This window comes from Acinonyx jubatus, chromosome B3 (assembly GCF_027475565.1).
Source record: "Acinonyx jubatus isolate Ajub_Pintada_27869175 chromosome B3, VMU_Ajub_asm_v1.0, whole genome shotgun sequence".
Lineage (NCBI taxonomy): Eukaryota > Metazoa > Chordata > Mammalia > Carnivora > Felidae > Acinonyx > Acinonyx jubatus.
In genome coordinates, this window is record NC_069386.1 from 26,317,538 (window position 1) to 26,339,069 (window position 21,532).

Below are 21,532 nucleotides of genomic sequence, written 5' to 3' on the forward strand. Positions count from 1 at the left end.
TGCCAAAATGGAATTTATGTTTTCTTTCATAGAAACAAAAATAAATTTAAAAACAGCTTCTTACTGCATCTTTTAAATCAGTTCTCTTTTCCCTCTAAACCTTTCTCAAAGTAGATCAAATCCAACAGACATGGAGCTACCACTTAACTCTCTTCATTCAAAGCAAATATAACTTTTCCTTAGACAAAAGGCTGTGCAGAGTGTAATTCTTATCTAAGGCTTTGCCTCTTGACCCATTTTAACCTAAGCTGAAGCACAGGAAGAAGAGGGACCCAGAGGGGTGTGCAAGAGAGGATCCTCCAAGATCAAACATGTTGACAGTTGTCATAGCTACTAATCATTGAACCTCCCCCCAACCCTCCCTCCTTTAGCCACCTAGGACTGGAACCCATAAGGGACAGCCCTTGCACAACCCAGGGAGGGAAAAACTTTTCAATGCAGTATTTTGAATGAGTTTTATTTTTGGCACTACAATAAAAACTAAAATCGACATTAATTTTGTAATTACCATGGCCTGGAACACTGCTAAGCACTTTATGTAATCTCTTAGGGCTGCTATTATAAAATTCTGTAAAATGGATGGCTTCAACAGCGAACATGTATTTCTCACAGTTCTGGAGGCTGGAAGTCCAAGATCAAAATGCTGTGAAATTCAGTGTCTACTGAGGGCCCTCTTCCTGATCTGCAGATCTGCCTACTGTGTCCCTATGTGTGGAAAAGAGAGATGTCTTTCTTGTGCCTCTTCTTATAAAGACACTAATCCCATGAAGAGAGCTTAAGCTTCATCATCTAGTTACCTTCCAAAGGTCCCACCTCCAGATCCCAACACATTGGGGATTAGAGCTTCAACATATAAATTTGGTGGGGTGCAAGAGACACATCACTCCTTAACATGGAATTATGTGCAGTTTTCAGTACTACTACACTATTAAAGGTAGGCATCCTATCCACATTCTTTACATTTCACAAATTAGGAGCCTAAAACCTGGGAAGTGTCTCACTTAATGGATCAAAGTCTTAAAGCATATATATGGCAGACTGAATCCAGTGTGTAGGATCGCTGGTACTGTTTTTGGACTGCTCATATATTTTTATTTTGATAACCCTCTTAGACTTCTAATAGCTATTTTATTGTCTAAAGATAAGCTTTAGTTTGCATGAACATTTTCTCGGCCTTTCTATTTTTTAATAGGGAAAAAGAGTACAGTGAAACCCCATGTGCTAGTTACTCAACATCAACATTTTGCTCTTTTGGTTTAAGGTATCTGTCTCATATTTTTTAAAGAATACCTTGAGTAAATGTTAGCCAACATACGGATTTTCCAATAAACACTTCCTCTAATAGATATGCACCTCTGCTAATCCAGTGTCATTATCACAGAGTTAATAGTGATTCTTTAATATATAACACTCAATCCATGGCCAGTTTCTCCAGGTGTCTTTTTTACAGTCATTTCAAATCAGTATCAGTTAAGGTCTACACATTGCATTTGATTGATATTTCTCTCAAGTTTATTTTAGTCAGTACAAGCTTCCTTTATTTGGGCATAAGTGAAGCCATCTTGCCTGCCAACTTCCACACATCCTAGATTTAGCTGGTTATATTTTCATTGTGTCATATATTCCCCACATTTCTTACAACTGGTAGCTCTAGACCTTTAGTGAGCTTTAGGTTCAACTTTTCTGAAGAGCACTTCATAGGCCGTCCTGTGTAATTCTGATTACATCATGGCAGAAGGAACATGTCTGCTTGACCTTCTTTAGTGATGCTGAGACAGACTCCCAGATCCATCAGAGGCTACAGAGGAGTATATTTTAATTATGCCATTTTTTTCCTGCATTTGTTAGCTGTGGTTTGTCTGTAAAAATGAACTTTCCCTAATTGGTATTTATTTAGCTCAAATTCAGTCCTTTGAAAGCACCTGGAAAAATTCATATTGCCATTTATTTATTAATTTTCAGTACAATTTGTTGGTGCCCAGCAGCTGCTTGTCCTTTCTCCTATTTGGAGTGAAGTTTGGCATTTTTATCAACTTATGGTCCATTTTTAACGTTAACTAGTTAGTCATAGATTTTACTATTGGATTTTTGGCCTAATTTTTTCTCATTTTTATATGTCATTCTTTATTAGTATAATAAATCCTTTTTATGTGATATATTAACCATATTTTCTCAAGTTGTTATTTGTCATGTTTACTTTCCTTAAAGCATAGTTTTTTTTACGTTATATCATTTTTTTCATGTTGCCAATTTTATAAATACATTTTTAAGTGCTCTTGGATTTTGAGTCATTGTTAGGAAATTTTTTACTAATCCAAAGTTGTAAAGGAATTCATTCATATCTCTATTTTAGCATTTTTGTGGGGTTTTTTAGATCTTTGATCTTCTTGGAATTTAAGGAGGATGGTATAAAATGCATCTAAATTTATACTTTTCTCATATGGCTTCCACAGATCATAAACTCTTACTTCCTCCTATTAATTTAAGTTGTTGTCTTTATCATATACTAATTCCAGGAGAATCTCAACTATCTTGTTCCCTTGGTCTGTTATATGCTAAAGAAAAATTGAGTTTGGTGTAGTCTTTGTAACATTTTATAAATATTAATTTTTAATATTTAATAATATTTAATAATCTAAGAAAAACTGGTTCCCTTCATTGCATTTCTCCTGATATTTTTTTTAATTTTTTAAAGTTTATTTTATTATTTTTGAGACAGAGAGACACAGAGCGTGACCAGGGGAGGGGCAGAGAATGAGAGGGAAACACAGAATCTGAAACAGGCTCTGATTTTCAGCACAGAGCCCAATGCGGGACTCAAACCCACAAACTGTGAGATCATGAATGACCTGAGCCAAAGTCGGACACTTAACCGACTGAGCTACCCAGGCACCCATGGGTAAGGTAATTCCTAATTATTATTCTAAGTAATATTGATAGATAACCAACTTGTCTGGAAACAGAAAAGAAAGGAAAAAAAAGCTAATGATTTTCTTGAGATTACTTCAAATGAACATATTTAACTTGGGTAAATCAACACCTTTATGTTTTTGAGTCCCCCTAGGCAGGAATATGACGTGTCTTTTATTTATTCAGTTTACTTTTGGCTCAGTAGTAACTTATGGACTGCTTCTTATAGAATTTGTGAGTTTTTGTTAAGTTATACTTAGCTATTTATATTTAAAAAATTATTTATGGTAGTTTATCCATTGATTCTTCTGTGTCTTCTAGATGCAAAACCATATTTTTCTTTCTAATTTGTATGCTTCTTATTTTATTTATTTATTTATTTTTCTAGAACTATTTTGGTTAACGTATCCAATATAATGACAAGTGATAGTGAAGATAATGGACATTTACTTGTTTTAAAAAGAAAAGGAAAGTCTCTAGTGTTTTCTTTGTAATTAAGTTATTGGTTTCTAGTAACACACACACAGTATACATATATACATATATCTGTATATACTAATGTATATATACTTATACAGGTATATATGAAATATCATTTAAGCTCTCCTTTATTGAATATTTTTAACACAAATGTATGCTACATTTTATCAAATGACTTTGCTTTCTATGAAGATGAACATCAGATGGATTATGCTCACGAATTTCCACTCTTTCCTTCCTATTAATTTCATTAGGTCATAATGTGTTTAATATGCTGATTGAGACTGTTTACTAACAATTCATTTGAGGTTTTGTATCAATATTTGTAAGTGAGATTTGCTTTTCTTGTGCATCCATTATCAGGCTGCATATCATTATTATACTTACTATATAAAAATAATTAGGATGTTTTCCTTCATTTTCTACTCTCTGGACTGGTTTGAGTAGCGCCGACAGTATCTGATTGTTAAAGGTGTGGTAGGACTCCCTGTATGTCCACCTGTCTGATGCTTTCTCACACAAGCACTCTTTCTACAATCTTCCATTTTTCTCCTATGGTAACTAAATTGTTTTGGAGGAAATTTTGACACTACAGAAAAGGAGAAAAATACTCATATTTTTGAAAATTAGAACTTGTAGGGTGAAACTTTTTAGAGGAAAATGCTATCAAATTGTGAAATATTGTTGTTTGTTAAGTTTGTGCTAGAAGGAACTATAACCTTCATGACAAACTTGACCAGCCACTGAAGTTATAAATGTCTGGTCCATGAATCATTGATATTTTTGTTTCATATGTGAACTATTCAATATAATAAGGTGATTAAAAAGATTTTTAAAATCAAAATCCTACTTTTATATACTTCAATATAAAGGAAGATAAAAGAAATAATTTTATGTTTTCACCATGAACAGATAAAGCAAGTCAAGTGAGAAACAAATGAGATTGTTCACATTTGGTTTCCTGAGGAATATATGGTTATGGTTAGAATTTTTATTTCTGTAAGATATTATAGTAACTATGATACTCAAACTTATAATGTAAGTATTAGGCTAGATCTCATGATGTATGTGAAAGAACTGATGGTTAAAAACAGAATATCTTTGTTTTAATGAAACAACAAAGCAACAATTAACAGAAAAAGCATGTCAAGATTAAAATCTGTCTTCTTTGTCTTACTTAGCTTTTTCTTAATATTGTTTTCTAGCTTCAAAAATTAGAAAATACTTTGTTTTATGGGATCCAAACAGAGGGTCTCCCTCCTGGGAGCCAGGGACTGAGACTGGAGAGCAGGCATATTCACTATGGTCATGGCTTTTAATGTAAGATTCAGTAGTATCACTACAACATGGGGCCAGCTGGACAGATTGATTGGCAGGATTAGTAATTAACTTTGTTGATATGAAAAATTTTATTTTTGTAACCATAAGGCATGTTTCTCTTTTAAAAATTTCTATCAAGTAGTATTAGTTAATATATATGCACAGAAGTAAGACACACACACACACAAACATGTACATATCATGTACACACACACACAGAACTGACATTCAAGTAGAAAGATCCTGCTCAAAATAATTTCAGAATAATTAATAAAAATGTAATAATAAAACTATAAAATAATTATAATTAAATTTTGGAAATAGTTATCTGAACATTTTTTTAAGGAAGGATTACTTAAGCCTCAATAAAAAGGTAAATATAGAAATGATGGATGAGGGGTGCCTGGGTGGCTCAGTCAGTTAAGCATCTGACTCTTGAATTCTGCTTAGGTCATGATCTCACAGTTTGTGGTTTTGAACCCTGTGTCTGGCTCTGTGCTGATGGCATAGAGCCTGCTTGGAAGTCTCTCTCTCTCTCCATCTCTCTCTCTCTCTCTGCCTCTCTCTTCTTCTCTCAAAAATAATTTTTAAAAAAGAAATGATTGATGAATTTGCTTATATAAAGTTGTTGAGGTTCAGTATGTCACACATAACAAAAATACCAAGAAGGAGGAAACAAATGGGAATGGAAGGACTTCTCTAAATGATTCAAAATTATCCAAAAAGAAAAGTTCCTATGCCCCTCTCAGGACTTTGGACCCCTACAAGTAAGGTCCCATGGCTCTTAGAATATTGACTGGCACATAATTACAGTTATATGTGACAGCAATATTGTGATTATTGTGATGCTGATAATGGTCATGGTGGTGGTGGTGCCAGAATTGGCAAAGGTGATGTGATGAAGATAATGATGACCATGACCATGATTGTGATGATATTGATGATGATGATGTGTAGGAAGAGGAGGCATAGAAAAGAATTCAGTGGCTAAGTAAGACACTGGAATTTTTCTTCCACTTTACCTTCTCTATAAAATCCCAACTACCATTGTTATTTCAAGTGATTGCATACATCTTCAGAAGACTCTGGTTAATTTAAATGTAAATATGTTTTATAGAAAATGTTACATATAAATTTATCAACACATTAGTATTGATTATTTGTCAAAGGGAGGATACAACAGGAGACCTTCTGAATTAGAAATAAGAATGAAAGTTGTAAAAGAAGTCAGGTAGAATGGAGTTGAAAGAAGTCTATACAAGAAGTTGTATAGACCTAGGTTTGTTTTGCAGCTTCATCAAAGGTGATCTGTGTGGCACTGGGTAAGTTATTTAATATTTACAATGTTCAGATAAGTCCAGAACAGGATTAAGATTAAATGGAAAATATAGGTAGAAATCCTATTGAGCCTACTGGTGTACAATGAATAAAATCCATCATTTGTTGCTTTATTATTGTTATAATAATTATGGCATGGAAGATTAACTTTGGAATGGTGGAGTAAGCATCTCAGTGACCTCTTCCCCATAAAATCAGTGAAAATACTAGCAAAGCAACTAAAATTTCAAAACAGCATAAATAACTAAAGTCACAAATTGTCTATCCAAGAGAAATTTTTGAATCTCAGAAATAATAGAGCCTATGCATGTAAGCTTTGGGTTATCCCCTTTCTCTCTGCCTTCTTGAAGGCTCATTGGCATGGTAGTTATGAAAGATGTGCAGGCTCACAATGAGTGGACAAGATAGACCTCTTTGGGTACTCAGTTAAGAATTTTATCCCAAAAGCAAAGTCAATCTTTTGTCAAAACTAGCAGTATTCTAGCAAAATGAAAAATTTCATTCCCTAGGTGTTGTGGCCATTTGATTTGACTCAGAGCTCAGCTCAGCTTTAAAAAAAATCAATTTAAGATTCAGTATCACTAAAGCATCATAGAAAAAAAATTGGAAATCTTCTGACAACGTTATATCTGCCTAAGTTTGTGATATTAATTAGTGCAAACAGAAGACCAGGCCAAAAAAAAAAAAAATTAAAGCAAGACCTGTACTACAAGGAACTTTGAAGAGCTCCAGCAAGTTCCTGAAGATCTATAAGAATGTTGTGTATCTGTGCAGGGCTGTGTGCATGCCCAGGAAACACCTAGGAATGGAGAAGGCCCTGTCACTAACCTCTGGCTTTGAGCAACTGTGTAAGCAGAAAATTAAAGCTAAGGCTGTCCTGTAAACTGTTTAAAGTTTAAAGTGATGCCTTCACACACAGATCTTCTTAGCAGAATTAGGAAGAAATACAGGCAAGACATTTAAGGAAACTTTCTCACTGATCACTGGATGACCACTAAATTATAATAAACCAAAAGTGAAGTTTAGGAGAGACCAGGCTTAAAAACAAAAACAAGAGCATAAAATCAACAACAAAAATTTAGAGAACTCAGTGGCTACACAGTGTGGAGAATACAGATTTACAAATTAGTTTAGAAGAGTCACTAAGGAAATTAACAAGAAGAAAAACAAGCATGAAACCAAAAAACCCAGGAACGGCAACCACCCCCTAAGTGAAAAGAGGATTCTGATACTGGAATTGTTATAATACATTATCTAAAATGTCCAGTTTCCAATGAAAAATTACAAAACCTGCAAAGAAATAGGAAAGCATACCAATACACAGGAATAAAAGCTGTCAATAGAAATAATCTTTGAAGAATCCCAGATGTTGGATGTAATAGACACAAACTTTAAGTCAGCTCTTCTACATGCATTCAAGGAACTAAAGTAAACTATGTCCAATGAATTAGGGCAAGGAGAGTATGATAATTAAGTCTCACTAAATAAAGAATATCTGTAAAATGGTTGGAACTATTAAAAAGAAACCAATTCCAATTCTGGAGTTATATAGTACAATGACTGAAAGAAAAAATTCACTAGCCAGCTAAAAATTACAGATTTGAGCAGTCAGAAGAAAATAGCAGCAGACTTGAAGATAAGCCAGTAAAGATTATCTAGTAAGAGGAACAAAATGAAGACTGAGTTGAGAAAAGTGTATAGAAACTCATACATCCATTGGCACATCATGATAATTACCAATAAACATTTAATGAAAATCTCAGAGGAGAAGAGCAGAGAAATAGGGCCAAAATTATTTGAAAAGCTAGCAACCTAAAGAAGCTCAACAGATTATAAAAAACTCAAAGAGATACCTATCCACATCAGAGTCAAACTGACAATTTCTCAATAGAAACCAAGGAGGCCAGAAGATGATTAGAAAACTTCCTTCAAAATGTTGAAGGTAAAAGACTGCCAACCAATAATTCTAGAACTAGCAAAACTCTTCTTCAAAAATGCAGGAGAATCAAAAGATAATCCACAGAATACTAGAAAATATTTGTAAAACATATGTCTAATAAAAGACTTGACCCAAAATATATAGATAACTCTTAAGACTCAACAATATGAAAACAAATAACCCAATTTAAAAATGAGCAAAAAATCTAAATACCTCACCAAAGAAGACATATATATATGGCCAATAAAATAATGAATAGCTGTTCAATATCATCAGTCATTAGGGAAGTGAAAATTAAACAGCCATGTACACTTCACACCCACTGTGATTATTATAATTAGAAAGACAGATATTGGCAAATTTTGGAAAGGCTATGGAGAAGTTGGAGCCACATATATTGCTGGTAGGATTTTAAGGTATTGCCTTGAAAAACAGTTTGGCAGTTTCCCCAAAACATTAAATATAGGGGCACTTGGGTGTCTTGGTTGGTTAAACATCTAACTCTTGATTTCAGCTCAGGTCATGATCTCATGATTCAATGGAGCCCAACTTTAGGCTCTGTGCTAACATTGGGGAGCCTACTTGGGATTCTTTCTCTCTCTCTCTCTCTCTCTCTCTCTCTCTCTCTCTCTCCTCTCCCTCCCCTGTTCTCTGTTCATGTTCATGGTATCTCTCTCTCTCTCTCTCTTTCTCGAAATAAATAAATAAACTTAAAAAAATTTAGTGTTTATTCATCTTTGAAAGAGAGAGACAGAGAGATTGCAAGCAAGGGAGGAACAGAGAGGGAGACACAGAATCTGAAGCAGGCTTCAGCCTCTGAGCTGTCAGCACAGAGGCTGAACTGTTAGCACAGAGCCCAATGTGGGGCCCAATGTGGTCTCAAGCTCACAAACTGTGAGAACATGACCTGAACCAAAGTCGGACACTTAACTGACTGAGCCACCCAGGCACCCCAATAAATAAACTTAAAAAAATGTTAAATATAGTTACTCTATGACTCAACAATTCCCCTCTATTCATAAACCCAAAGTAAGTTGAAAACAAACAGCACAAAATCTCATACATAGGTGTTTATAACTCTTGAATAATTAGGTGGGTAATACTGCCATTTGCTTAGGTAGAAAAATGGAAAAGAAGCAAGTTTAGGTTAAGGGAAGGGAAACTTGTCTTTGGAAAAGGGAAGGGAAACTTGTCTTTGGAAGAAGTTAAACGTAGTGCTTTTAGATATCTTATGAGAAGCAGGGAGCTGGATATCTGATTCTTGAGACGTAGAAAAATGTCAAGACTAAGGCATTGACATAGGAGTCATCAGCTTAAATATGGTACTTAACATAATGGAGCAAAAAATATTACCTAGAGAGAATAGGTTCTCCAAAAGTAAAAAAAAAAAAAAAAAAAAAAAAAAGGAGGAAGTCCAGGCCAAACCCTGAGGCACTCCAACTTTCAGACATCAGAGAGGAGAAACCAGCAAAGGAGTCAGAAAAGGAACATCCAGTGAAGTGGATGAAACAACATAAGGCAAGGAAATATAGTTTCAAGAAGAAGGAGTTAATTCTATTGAACGTTGCTGAGATCAAGTAAGTTACAGAAGGAGAACCTGGACACTGGATTTGGCAATATGTTGACCAGTCACAGGAGAGTATCAGATGTGGAGTAATGGAATGTATTGAAGAGTGAACAGGAGGTGATTTATCAGAGATAATGATGATAAGCAAATCTTTCAAGAAGGTTTGCCTTGAAGACAAGCAGAGAAATAGGACAATAGCAAAATTTTTATTTTGGTTACTGTACACCATGCTGAGGCTTCCTAGTGACCAAAATGCTTTAAGTACCCCTCACCTTGACTAAACTTCACTCAGCCTTTTTCCTGATAGGCTCCTAACCTCCCTTCTTTGACAGCATTTACTTTAAAAGAAAAAAATTGTGGGGCGCCTGGGTGGCTCAGTTGGTTGGTTGATTTCACGGTCTGTGAGTTCCAGCCCTGCGTCGAGCTCTGTGCTGACAGCTCAGAGCCTGGAGCCTGTTTCTGATTCTGTGTCTCCCTCTCTCTCTGCCCCTCCCCCACTCATGCTGTGTGTCTCTCTCTCTGTCAAAAATAAATAAACATTTGAAAATATTTTTAATAAAAAAAGAAAAAATTGTAGTTATAAGTTCTTTCTCTGACCCTTTGAGATGTAAGTCTTTTTAAAGGGATCTTGTTAGTTTCATAATAGAAATTGTCTTTCTCAAGGATCTGGGAGCCATCTCTTTAAAATATATTCAAGAAATATAGTATCCCAATCTCCTAGTTTCTGTAGGAAGGTAATAGCCTAACTTCAGCAGGGCTTTGCTCCAAGTTGCATAACTACCTCTCATCATAAAGATATGTGAAGTTTATTAGCACACACTGGTGGTCTATGACCTCTTCCTAACATTCTCTAATTGCTTTTCACTTGCTCACCCTAACTTTAAAAAACCCTATTGTTTTTTATTTTGATGGAGCTTCATTCTCCTATTACAATAGTCTTGAATAAATTATTTGTTTAAAAAATGTCAAATGTTCATAACAGCATTATTCATAAGATTGTAGAAGTGGATTCAAGCAAACTGCCTATCGATACCATGAATATGGTATATATTCATGTGGTAGGATATTATTGGGTGATAAATAAGGGTGAAAACCTGACAGGGACTACAATATGAGTGACCCTTGAACACATTACACTACCTGAAGGAAGTCAGTTTAAAAGATAACATGTTGTATGATTTCATTTATATGAAATGTCCAAAACAGGCAAATCTATAGACAGAAAATACATTAGTGGATGTCAAGGACTGGATGAGACAAGTGATGTTAGTGATGTGTGCAAGGGGAATGGGAAGTGACTGCTAGTGGATCTGAGGTTTCATTTCGTGGTGATGAAAATATTCTAAAATTACATTATGAAAATAGTTCCACCACTCTGAGAATATACTAAAAACCACTGAACTGTACATGTTTTATGTATGCAAATTGCACCTCAATAAAGCTGTTTAATAAAACAAGTTAAAAAGAAATAATTATAGCATAAAGTCCTTTATGGCAGTCTGATAGGAAGATAAAGCAAGCAGGACAGTGGCTAATGGCCAAGTAAAATGTTTGTTTAGTTCATAGAAATGTCTGGAGCTGAGTCTTAGTGCCTTGATATCAACATTGTCAAGTTAAAGGAGAGCAATTATCCCAGAAATGGTGACAATAATTTCACAGAACAATACACAATCAGAAAGAAGGGGGCATACCTGTGATCTATTTTAGTCTTTTAATGAGGGACCCAAGTTAACAATGATGGGCAGAAGGGAAAATACCAAGAATGCATACTGTCTTTAAGGGTTTTGCAAACTGATCTTTGCAATGTTTAATTAGAAATTTTCAATCACTTTATTAATATGTTTGTATTAGTATGTGTGCACCAGTATGATGCTTTTTATATTCAGGATGCTAGTGCATACATTTCCTACTGCCACAGACAGTCATGCCAGCAGTGTCTATGTGAATCAGTGAAGGGCTAACAATACCAATGCTGTCATGTGTTGGGCAACAACATGGGATATAGGCCTGCTCTTAGGTGAGGCATGCCCTATGGGGAAACCTTGTTATATAGCCTGGAGACAGGACAGTACTCCAAAAACTAAGTATTGTCCAAGTGCTGTTCAGAAGTGGGGATCCAGGAGTTGAGAAGCAATAATTGGGGCAAACTCTTGCTTGGACCAGGGACCCCACAGGGCCCTGGTAACAGCACCTGTTCATGACACCTGGCTTTGAGCAGGTTGCCACACTAGGCTGAAGGCAGCAGAAACACACTAGCATCTTGTTTCCTGGAGAATTTAATAAGGTGAGCATTGGTCTCTAATAAAAGTCAAAGCAGGACAGAGAGTCAGTTGACCTCTGGAATCCTGGCATGATTGCCTTATTAAATTTGTTTTTCCTGAGATCTCAATGGACTAAGTTTTGGGGAAAGAGAAGGTGATGTAGGTCAGATAGTTAGATCTCAGAGTCTGGAAACTAGTGACACTCTGACTAGAATCTTCCCTCTGACCACAGCTTATGGTGACTAAAAGGGGCTCTCCAAGCTTAAAGAAACAAAGACAGTAGCCCCATTATATGCTGGGTCCACACAGATGATGACCAGGCTTCTGGCTGAGAACATCTTGCTGATCATGAAGATCTGCAGCAGGAACTCTCTGAGTTTAATGGCCTTTACCCATTAATTTTTGAGTTTTAGTGCCTTTGAGTAAATTTTTGAGAACAAATATGACCTAAAATTTTATTATAATTTTGACTATAATGTTTTATAAGCATATATCTTCAAGGGTAAACATTTGTTCTATATTTTCAGATGGCTACCCCAAAGAAGAAATGATTTACAGATGGAGAAAAAATTCAGTTGAGGCAGCTGATCAGAAATCCTGGCGGCTTTATCAGTTTGACTTTATGGGCCTCAGAAACACTACAGAAATTGTAACAACATCTGCAGGTAGGAGTTAATTTAAGGAAGTATAACTTTCAAAAAAAAAAGACTGACTTTTCTTCCCTCATTCCTAAGGCTACATATAATCAGACTCTTAATGTAGAATTCCATCATGCATATGCTTTAACTACTTATATTAGGGCAATCATATACCTCAGTGATATTTGAGGAAAAATAACCGATTCAAAAGTGAAAATATTTTTTAAAGTTTTAATTGGTATGGGAAAAGGATGATTAGAATGGTCTTTTTTAATCAAAAATTTTTAATTAAGGCTGTATTTGCATCATGTCCAGAAGCTTAACTAGGATTCCAACTATTGACCATATTTATATAAACTGATTTTAGTAATGATGGGAGTACAACTTTCCACATACATAATAAAATATTATTGATAATCTCAACATGAAAGAAGCTGGTGTGAAATGCCCTTTGCATTTCAATTTCTAGTTTTTTTCCTATACTCTAAACTTTATTTTAAGCTTTGTATTTCTTTCCCAATATATTGAACAGAATAATAATCCACCAATTTGATTTCATTAAGTGACTCTTATATGCATATTAAGATGAAAAGAAGCGATTCATCTATTAATGTATTTGGATGTTTGGGGATTTTTGTTTTATGGGGGGTTTTGTTTGTTTGTTTTCAGTATTTACTTATGACTATGGCCTACGATTTTGCAATTGATTTACGTTTTCCAGGGTATGGGGTGCATATGGCTTTAAAGCCAGCTTTTCTACTGATCTTATTGTTAATGTGAATTGTTTATTGGCACTTAAAACTCCATAACAATTTTTTCACTGATGATTAAGATTAAGATATAAACTTTGCTAATTAGTGGTAAATACCTTTAAAGGATAGTCTGAATTCTTGATAGAATAGTAAAATATAGAACATTTCCACGTTAAGAAAAGTCTGAAAATCCCTGATTAACAGAGAAAAGCAAAACTTCCCTACAGGTGTCATGGTGGTAAAGGTGAGAAATGGTGTCTGTGTTTAAGATTAAACAATGATAAAGTTAAAAGAATAAAAGATCATAATTTATTTAAATAAGCTGTGGAAGCAGCAAGAAGGGAAGTGTGTTGGAGAGACTTTTTCCCAATTATGAGTCACCTACATTAAGAATGTAATTCTGCTCCTTGAAAAGTTGAAATGTACTAGCAGACATTCTGGGTATAAAGCAGCCCAAAGGAGGGTAACTAAATGAGAGAGTTGTCCTAGCATTTAAGTGCCAAATATCAATGCTGTTTTTCTTCTCTTTTCTCTGAAAGATGATGTTAAAGAATAGGAAATGCAAATCTCAGGGAAAGTAAATTCTGCTACATATTAAAGGGCTTAGGTCTGCAAAGAGTGCCTAACTTTGAAGTAAGTTAACCCTTAAGACCAGTTGGAGTGCTATCACATTACTGTGGGTTTAAACAAATATGGAAAACATTCACTGGCAGCAAGAAGATTTCAGTCTCACTAGAAAAACATGGTAGACATTAAAGGCTTATGAACAAACCAAGAATCTATACACCAGCATAACAAATAGACATTATATTAAACTAGATTCTATGCAATATTTAGGGCTGTCATTTATAAGAAATGACTGTTCCCCAGGATTTTTTTTTACTTGTTCCAGGAAGTCAATGAATGTATTGACATTGATAGATGGATGTTCTCTACCTGCTCTTCTCTGACTTCTGTTTTTATTTGAACTTCACATTATGTTGAATCTTATAAATCACCCCTTCCTTTAGAAACTAAGAACAAAATATATTCTAAATAAATTAATCTATATTAAAAAATTAAACTTACTCGCCTCTAATAAATCAGATGCTGTTTAATATGGGAGTGAGATGTAAATGATGGATTTTCATTCTTCATTTCTAAATGTCACGTGGGCCCAAGGTGGTTGCCACACTCCCATGCTTATTGTAGCAGCCCAGAATGCTCTATATCCTATTTCCCCAGTGGAAAATCCTGGAAAAATTACTATGATCACTTTTACACACTCTCTCAGCTCCCTTTTCCCCCTTTTCTTGCATACAATCCAACCCTAGTGAAATCCAGCCCTCTACCCACTCCAAACCACACCCATGCAGCATTATGGAGGAAAAATAATAATAAATAAAAGCATGCTATTTTTCATCATTAGTGTCTTTTGAAGTTGTTGGCCATGAATTTCAAGAGGGTTTTAAGGTTATCATATTACATTGTTCTCAGCGTTTCTCAATCTTTTATTCATTATCACTTCTCCTAAGGAGTCTTTTTATATATATTTTAACTACCTCCCTTAGAAATACCGATACTAATGATATGCTTGTATATATTTTCATGTATTATGGCCTTTTGGAGGACTACACAAGCAATATCAAAGATTGTCACCTTTCACCAAAAAGAATTTCACTCCCACAGGAGTAATATCACCTCCATTAAAATTTACGCTGGAGTCTATTTATTCTTCCACTTTCTTGAATGGTCAGTTCCTATTTTGCTCTTTGTCCCAACCTCATTCTTTACTTTCCACTAGTGATCTTGCTTTCCGCTGTTCCTGGAATATTGAGGAATTCAGAGGATGTCCAACACCTTTGCCTACCTCTTGCAACCGCTCCCTCATAGTGTTGCAGATGAACTCCCATTGCTTACCTACATATGTACCAGGTCATCTTTCTTTTCCCCGATACAAGAGATTGCTCCAACACATCTCCTTCTCTCACACACTTTATTTTTTACTTTCTGCTGGATCATTACTACCATCTACTTAAAAACAAGCTTTTATTTAAGTAATCTTTTTTTAAAAAATGGTTTCCAGTGTGCAAAAAAATGACTGGTTTCCAGTCAGGTCTCCAGTGTGCAAGAAAATGACACACACAAACTGGGTAATTAAGAAGAAGACAATGAAGGGTAGAAACTATATACAATCTTGCTGGCAGGACTTATGACATATTTAAATAAGGCATTGTTGTAGGCAGAATAATGGCTCCCAAAGATGTCCATTTTCTAATCCCCAGAACCTGTGAATACATCATGTTACTTGACAAAGGAGACTTAAGGTGGCAGATGGAATTAAGGTTGGTGGTCCCCTGACCTTCAGACCGAGAGCTTATCCTGGATTATCTAGATGTGTTCAATATGAAAGAAGGAAGGATAAGAAGAGAGTCAGAAGACAATGTGACTGTGGAAGAAATTCAGAGAGGTACAATTTTGCTGGATTTGATAATGGAGGAAGGGGCCATGAGCCAAGACAAGTGAGAGTTTCTAGAACCTGGAAAGAGCAAGGAAATGAATTCTAGAACCTTTAGAAGGGAACATGGCCCTACTGACATCTTAATTTTAGCCAAGCAAGACATATATCAGACTTCTGACCTGAAGAACTATAACGTAAAAATGTTTTGTTGTTTCAAGCCACTAAGTTGGTGGTCATTGGTTACAACAGCAATAGGAAACTAATATAGACATATTGCAGTAATCTCTAGTTAGTGATATTGGAAGCTATTACCAATTAGCTGAAGATGCAAGAAAGGGGAGTGGTTACTGGAATCTTGAGAAATAGTTGCAGTGAAAGGGCTGTATGGCAGCTAGTATCACTTTCAGCAGATAATCCAGCTGAACTGCAGCACTGAGGCAGGAAAGGATCCTAGGAATACTTGTCTTAACCTCCTTTACCTATTTTCTGTCCCTTCTCCCCAAGGGCTAGAAGCCAAAGCTCATGGAAATTATATGGTGTGGTCCAGGCAGAAGCTTCCTGGGCATAAAGCAGGTGGAATAGAGTATAAGGTAGATATGAAGGGGAATATCTAGAATATGATTCCTCCACAAGCTACTGTCCTATTTGTGCCTGTTGCAGCAAACTCTTCTAAAGAGTCCTCTAGTCTCACTGACCCAGTACCTTCATGCCTGTCTCTGGAGCCCACCCCAGCCAGACTTTCCTCTTCACTCTTCCACCAACACTATTCTCAGCAAGGTCACCAGGGACCTCTAAAATGCTAAGCCTCCTTCTCTCTGACTCCTCTTACCTCTTCCCTTAGTTCCCAGGACACACCTCTCTTAATTATCCTCCCCTTGATGTCTCTTCCTCCACATTTTGTGTTGGACCTCCATCTTCTCCACATTCTGTTTTTCTGGGAATGCCCAGGACTCTATTTTCTATCCATACTCACTCCTCCGAGTCTCATCCAGGTTTCTGTGGTGTGAACTCCAAAATTTACATCTCCAGCTCCAGATCAAATATCTCATAAATTCCAGCCTCCTGGACTGAACTACATGTTCAAGATCTCCCCTAGGATGTCTCAGAGACCAGTCCCACTTAGCATGTCCCAAACTGATGCACACACAGGCAATTCTAGCTATAGTTTTTCCCTACCAGGTGGTGACCTTTCATTTTCTCAGGCCTGAACTCCATCCTTTCATTTTCTCAGGCCTAAACTCCAGGGTCATCCACTCTCCCTTTCTTTTATATATCAAATCCAAAATATCAGCAAATGCTGTTTACTATATTTTCAAAATATTCTAAATATGATGGTTCCTACCAATTGCATTGCTACTATCCTGATCTGAGTCACCATCAACTATTTCCTGAATTAGAGCATTACCCCCCTTATTTATCCTCTTGATTATAGACTTGCCCACCTATGGTCCACAAGAAAGTGATATATCATTACTGAAGTCAACATTCCTCCACTAAAAACTGTTTCATGACTCCCCTTCTTTCTTAGAGCAAATGCCAGTCTTTATGATCACCTACAAAGCCCTGTAAGATCTACCCCCTGATGTCCTGCCCCCAACATCTCACCCAAGCACTCTCTCTGACTCCACTTCCATCATATCAAGCATGTTCTCACTATATGACTTTTGACAGACTGTTCTATGCCTAGATGCCTTTCATCAGGATTTCTGCATGACTAACTCTCCTATGTTCTATAAGTTTGTGCTCAAAAATCATCTTCTCATTGAATTCTACCCTATGAGCAATCTCTGCCTTCAATTGTTGATATAATCTATCATATAATTTATGTATTTATTAAGTTTATCTTTTTTGTTGTGTTACATTAAGGGGTTATTGTATATTTTGTTAACTAATTATATGAAACATGTAGACTGTTCTTGGCTCCTAATGATGTTCTCCTAAATGAAATAGAGAGGAAAATAATTGAGTCAAGGATATCAGTTAGGAGGTGGGTATGAGTCTAGGCAAGAGGTCATGAGTGTTATCAGAAAGAAGAGAAAATAAAGAAAAGGAAGTATTATATTTAAAAGACTTTCTGTCAGTCAAATGGACAAGTCGAGTAAGTGATGTGTATATGGGATGTGACGAATACCAAAAGCAAAGAGGAATGAAGTAAAACATATTGGAGCAATATGTGATCACATCACTACAATAGGATTGGACATGTGTTGAAGGGAATAATGAAACCAGCTCAGATATTCTAGATGAAAATTCTCATTAAGTTTCCTCAATGGCAGATATGACTCCAAATCTAATAGGCTTATCTCTTACCTATGAAATGGGGGCTGAACAAGTTGATGCCCATTTTTCTGCAGTAGAATCATGCTTGAAGGGTGTCTATAACTAGTCACACCCAAAAGGTGATACCCATAAGAACAGATCTAGATCTGGGCACCTAGCCGGCTCAGTTGGTTAAGCATCTGTCTCTTGATATCAGCTCAGGTCATGGTCTTATTGTTGTGAGATGGAGCCCATGTTGGGTTCCACACTGACAGCACGGAACCTGTTTAGGTTTCTCTCTCTCTCTCTCTCTCTCTCTCTCTCTCTCTGTCTCTCTTTCTTTCTCTCTCTGCCCTTTCCCCACTTGCACATGTGTGCATGCTCTCTCTCAAAATAAATAAATAAACTTGAAAAAAAAACAGGTCTAGATCAAATAGTTTTTGGAATAATGCCTGCCTGAGGTTGGATCCCTCCCTGATTGTCCTAGCCCATGGAGTTCTTTGCCAGAAGGGAATACAGCTGTTGGATTTCACTTGCACTTCCAGGGAGATTCCTGGGATCTGACTTTGTGCAGTATCCATTCTGGCATCTGGCTGTAAGGCTGTGAGTAAAACATTTCCCCAAAGATCTGTAAAGCAGTTTGGTAATTAGGCAATCTCAAATACAGCACAATGAGCTGGATGACTTTGACTATAATCATGCCAGCTAATATGGGGCATCTGGGTGTCTCAGTGGGTTAGGTGTCTGACTTTGGCTCAGGTCATGTTCTCACAGTTCAAGAGTTCAAGCCCCATGACAGTCTCTGTGCTAACAGTGCAGAGCCTGGATCCTGCTTTGAATTCTGTGTGTGTGTGTGTGTCTGTACCCCATCCCCCAACCTGTTCTCTCTCTCAAAAATAAATAAATAAACTTAAGAAAATAATGCCAGCTTATGTGTAACATTCCAGTTATTATTTTAAATGTTTTACATGCACTAACTCATCTAGATTTCACAATTCCCACACACTATTACTCCTGCCATAGAAGAGTGGGCTTCAAAGCATTCCACTTCCACCAATAACTTGCTGTGGGCACACTACTTTATCTTGAAAAGCTTTGGGTTCTCTAGAACCCCAAACAACCCTTATAGACATAGGATGATTATGTTGCTAAGAAGTGTTAAATTCAGACAAAGTAATTTTTCTGTTAAAATACCAAGACAGATAACTCTAATATATTTAGGAAGCTGTAAAAGTGCTCATAATAGACTGATTTCCTCTTTAATATTTTTATGCAAACTTTGTTATCTTCTTAAAAGTACTTTTAACTACTATTCTTAGATTCAATAATCTAATAACAATCTAATATCTCTTTTAATTGCAAAACAATTCCTGGAAGAGCTAAAATGTTCTGGACACTTCTTCATCTTAATGAGTCCCCAGGCTTGCAAGGACAAGGATTTAGAATTTAGTGAGAGATGTTTCAATATAAATGTGTCCCATCAACTGCTGCAGGAACACAGAGGTAAAGGAAGAGCTTATTGCTGGCACTTCACATGTGATCAGGTGTTTCAGCATCTCCCCACCATTTTATTTGTTTAATTTTTTAATGTTTATTTATTTTTGAGAAATAAATACAGAGAAAGAGAGAGAGAGAGAGAGAGAGAGAGAGAGAGAGAGCACGAATGGGGGAGGGGCAGAAAGAGAGAGGGAGATACAGAATCCAAAGCAGCCTTCAGGCTCTGGCTGTCAGCACAGAGCCCGACACGGAGATGCAACTCATGAACCATGAGATCATGACCTGAGTTGAAGTCGGACACTTAACAACTGAGCCACCCAGGTGGCCCTCCCCACCATTTTCTATAGGTCACCAGTATATTACAAGATACCAACATCAGTGTTAGCAGAAGTGTTTCCTAACCGCAGCAATAAATTAGGAAACACTGCATACTGCATTCTCCTCCTGGAGACGTCCAGTGTGTCTAAACAAGGAAGAATTGTGTTAAATAACTCAGTCTGTGTTTAATTCTGCACTTTTCAGATCATTATACCAGAAAATACTTTTTTCATGGAATAACCAACAACTTCCTGGGCAGCATTATTAGTCTGAAAAAACATCATTTTGGGCATTTCATTTGGGTATAATAATATTGTTGTTTTTTGGGGATTTGAAGATTTATTGAATACTAAATGTCATCATTGAGGGAAACATGCAAAAAAAAAAAAAAAAAAAAAAAAAAGAATAGCCCCATAAAAGCAACATACTAGTCAATAACTGAGCTTTTTACTTGGAAAATACGGAATATTTAGATGTGCCTCACATGTACTCTGAGAGAGGAAAGGAAGAATTGCATTCTGCCACAGAGAAGCTTGCAGATTTATTTCACATTTAAATTTTTATCATGAGGAATACTAATTTCCTTCAAGTGAGATTATTTATTTTTACCAATACTGTGGCCATAAGAAAATTAGATTAAATCTGAGCTTATACTTTTAAAAAGTTTTAGGACCGTAGTCAATCTTGCATAAAATATACCTGTAATGAAAACATTCTTTACATGTAAAAAATATTCCAATACATATGTTTATTAATAATCGTTATGTGCACTGTTAGCCATTGATGGGCATTAATTATAGCCTGAAAACAATTATCATAGATTGTTGTTGATTATTGGCAGAATCCAGATTATGTAAACCAGGAAATTGATTCCTTAGTAGAATGAGTGTTTACAAAATAAAGCAAAAATTACGAATAGTTTTTTTAAGAATTTTTTTATTTGGCAATCTCATTCTTACATTGCAATGTTTCCAATTACAAAAACCAAAGCAAAAAAAAAACCAAAACAAAACAAAACAATAAAACTCTGTTCCTGAAGGAGTTTATTTACTGATCAAAAATATTGGGTTTTTATACTCTTCAGGGTATGTTGATAATTCATGTGAGTTTCATATTATACAGTGTCTCCTCACACCATTCTTAGCTTCACATCATCTTTCTAGGATCCCCAGTGTGGCCTCACAAATACCATTGCAGTTTGGGGAGATCTGACCTGATCCCCCACTTTTTAATGAGGGAATTCCTGGGTAGCATATCCCTCTTTGTGTATAAATTCAAACCTAATGGAATTCATATCCAATGTAATGGAATTTAAAAAGATGTACTATGAGCCCCTTAAAACCCAAAGTAGCATCATGACAAATGTCTGGCTTTGCCTTGCTGATCCTCTTCTTCATAATCCTTTTAAAGTAAATAAAACAAAATTATTACAATTCATTTATTCATTTATCTAATTCACAATTTGCAGAGATAAAACTTAAACCTCTGGTTACTATTAAGGTTTGCAAGAAAGTACAGCAGGAATAAGTGGGAACATTTCTCATATATAACTGTGCATAAGGTCTATGCACTCAAGATAACATGAGATGGCAGTGTGGTAGCTGAAGCCCACAAGGATGAGAAAGCATGCTGTGCCTGCATACCACAGTGTCCTGTTCCATACATATTTTTCTGGCCATATCCAGCATGAATTCAGGTGTCAACATTTAGGACAGTTTAATGAATATTCATGAAACACCGTTGTGTGGCTAAGTGTGTCTGGCATTTTGCAATATGCAACGGTCACCAACAGTGCTTTGATGGCATTTTAGAG

General features: G+C 36.0%; 1 protein-coding gene across 2 annotated transcripts in view; it reads left to right on the forward strand.

Annotated features, from left to right (window-relative positions):
• Positions 1-21,532, forward strand: part of GABRG3 (gamma-aminobutyric acid type A receptor subunit gamma3) — a 686,498-nt gene that overhangs the window by 587,743 nt on the left and 77,223 nt on the right. For both annotated transcript variants that reach the window (XM_027067862.2, XM_027067864.2), the window contains exon 6: positions 12,343-12,480. In XM_027067862.2, coding sequence (XP_026923663.2) covers positions 12,343-12,480 — 138 coding nt within the window. The remainder of the gene's footprint in view (positions 1-12,342; positions 12,481-21,532) is intronic.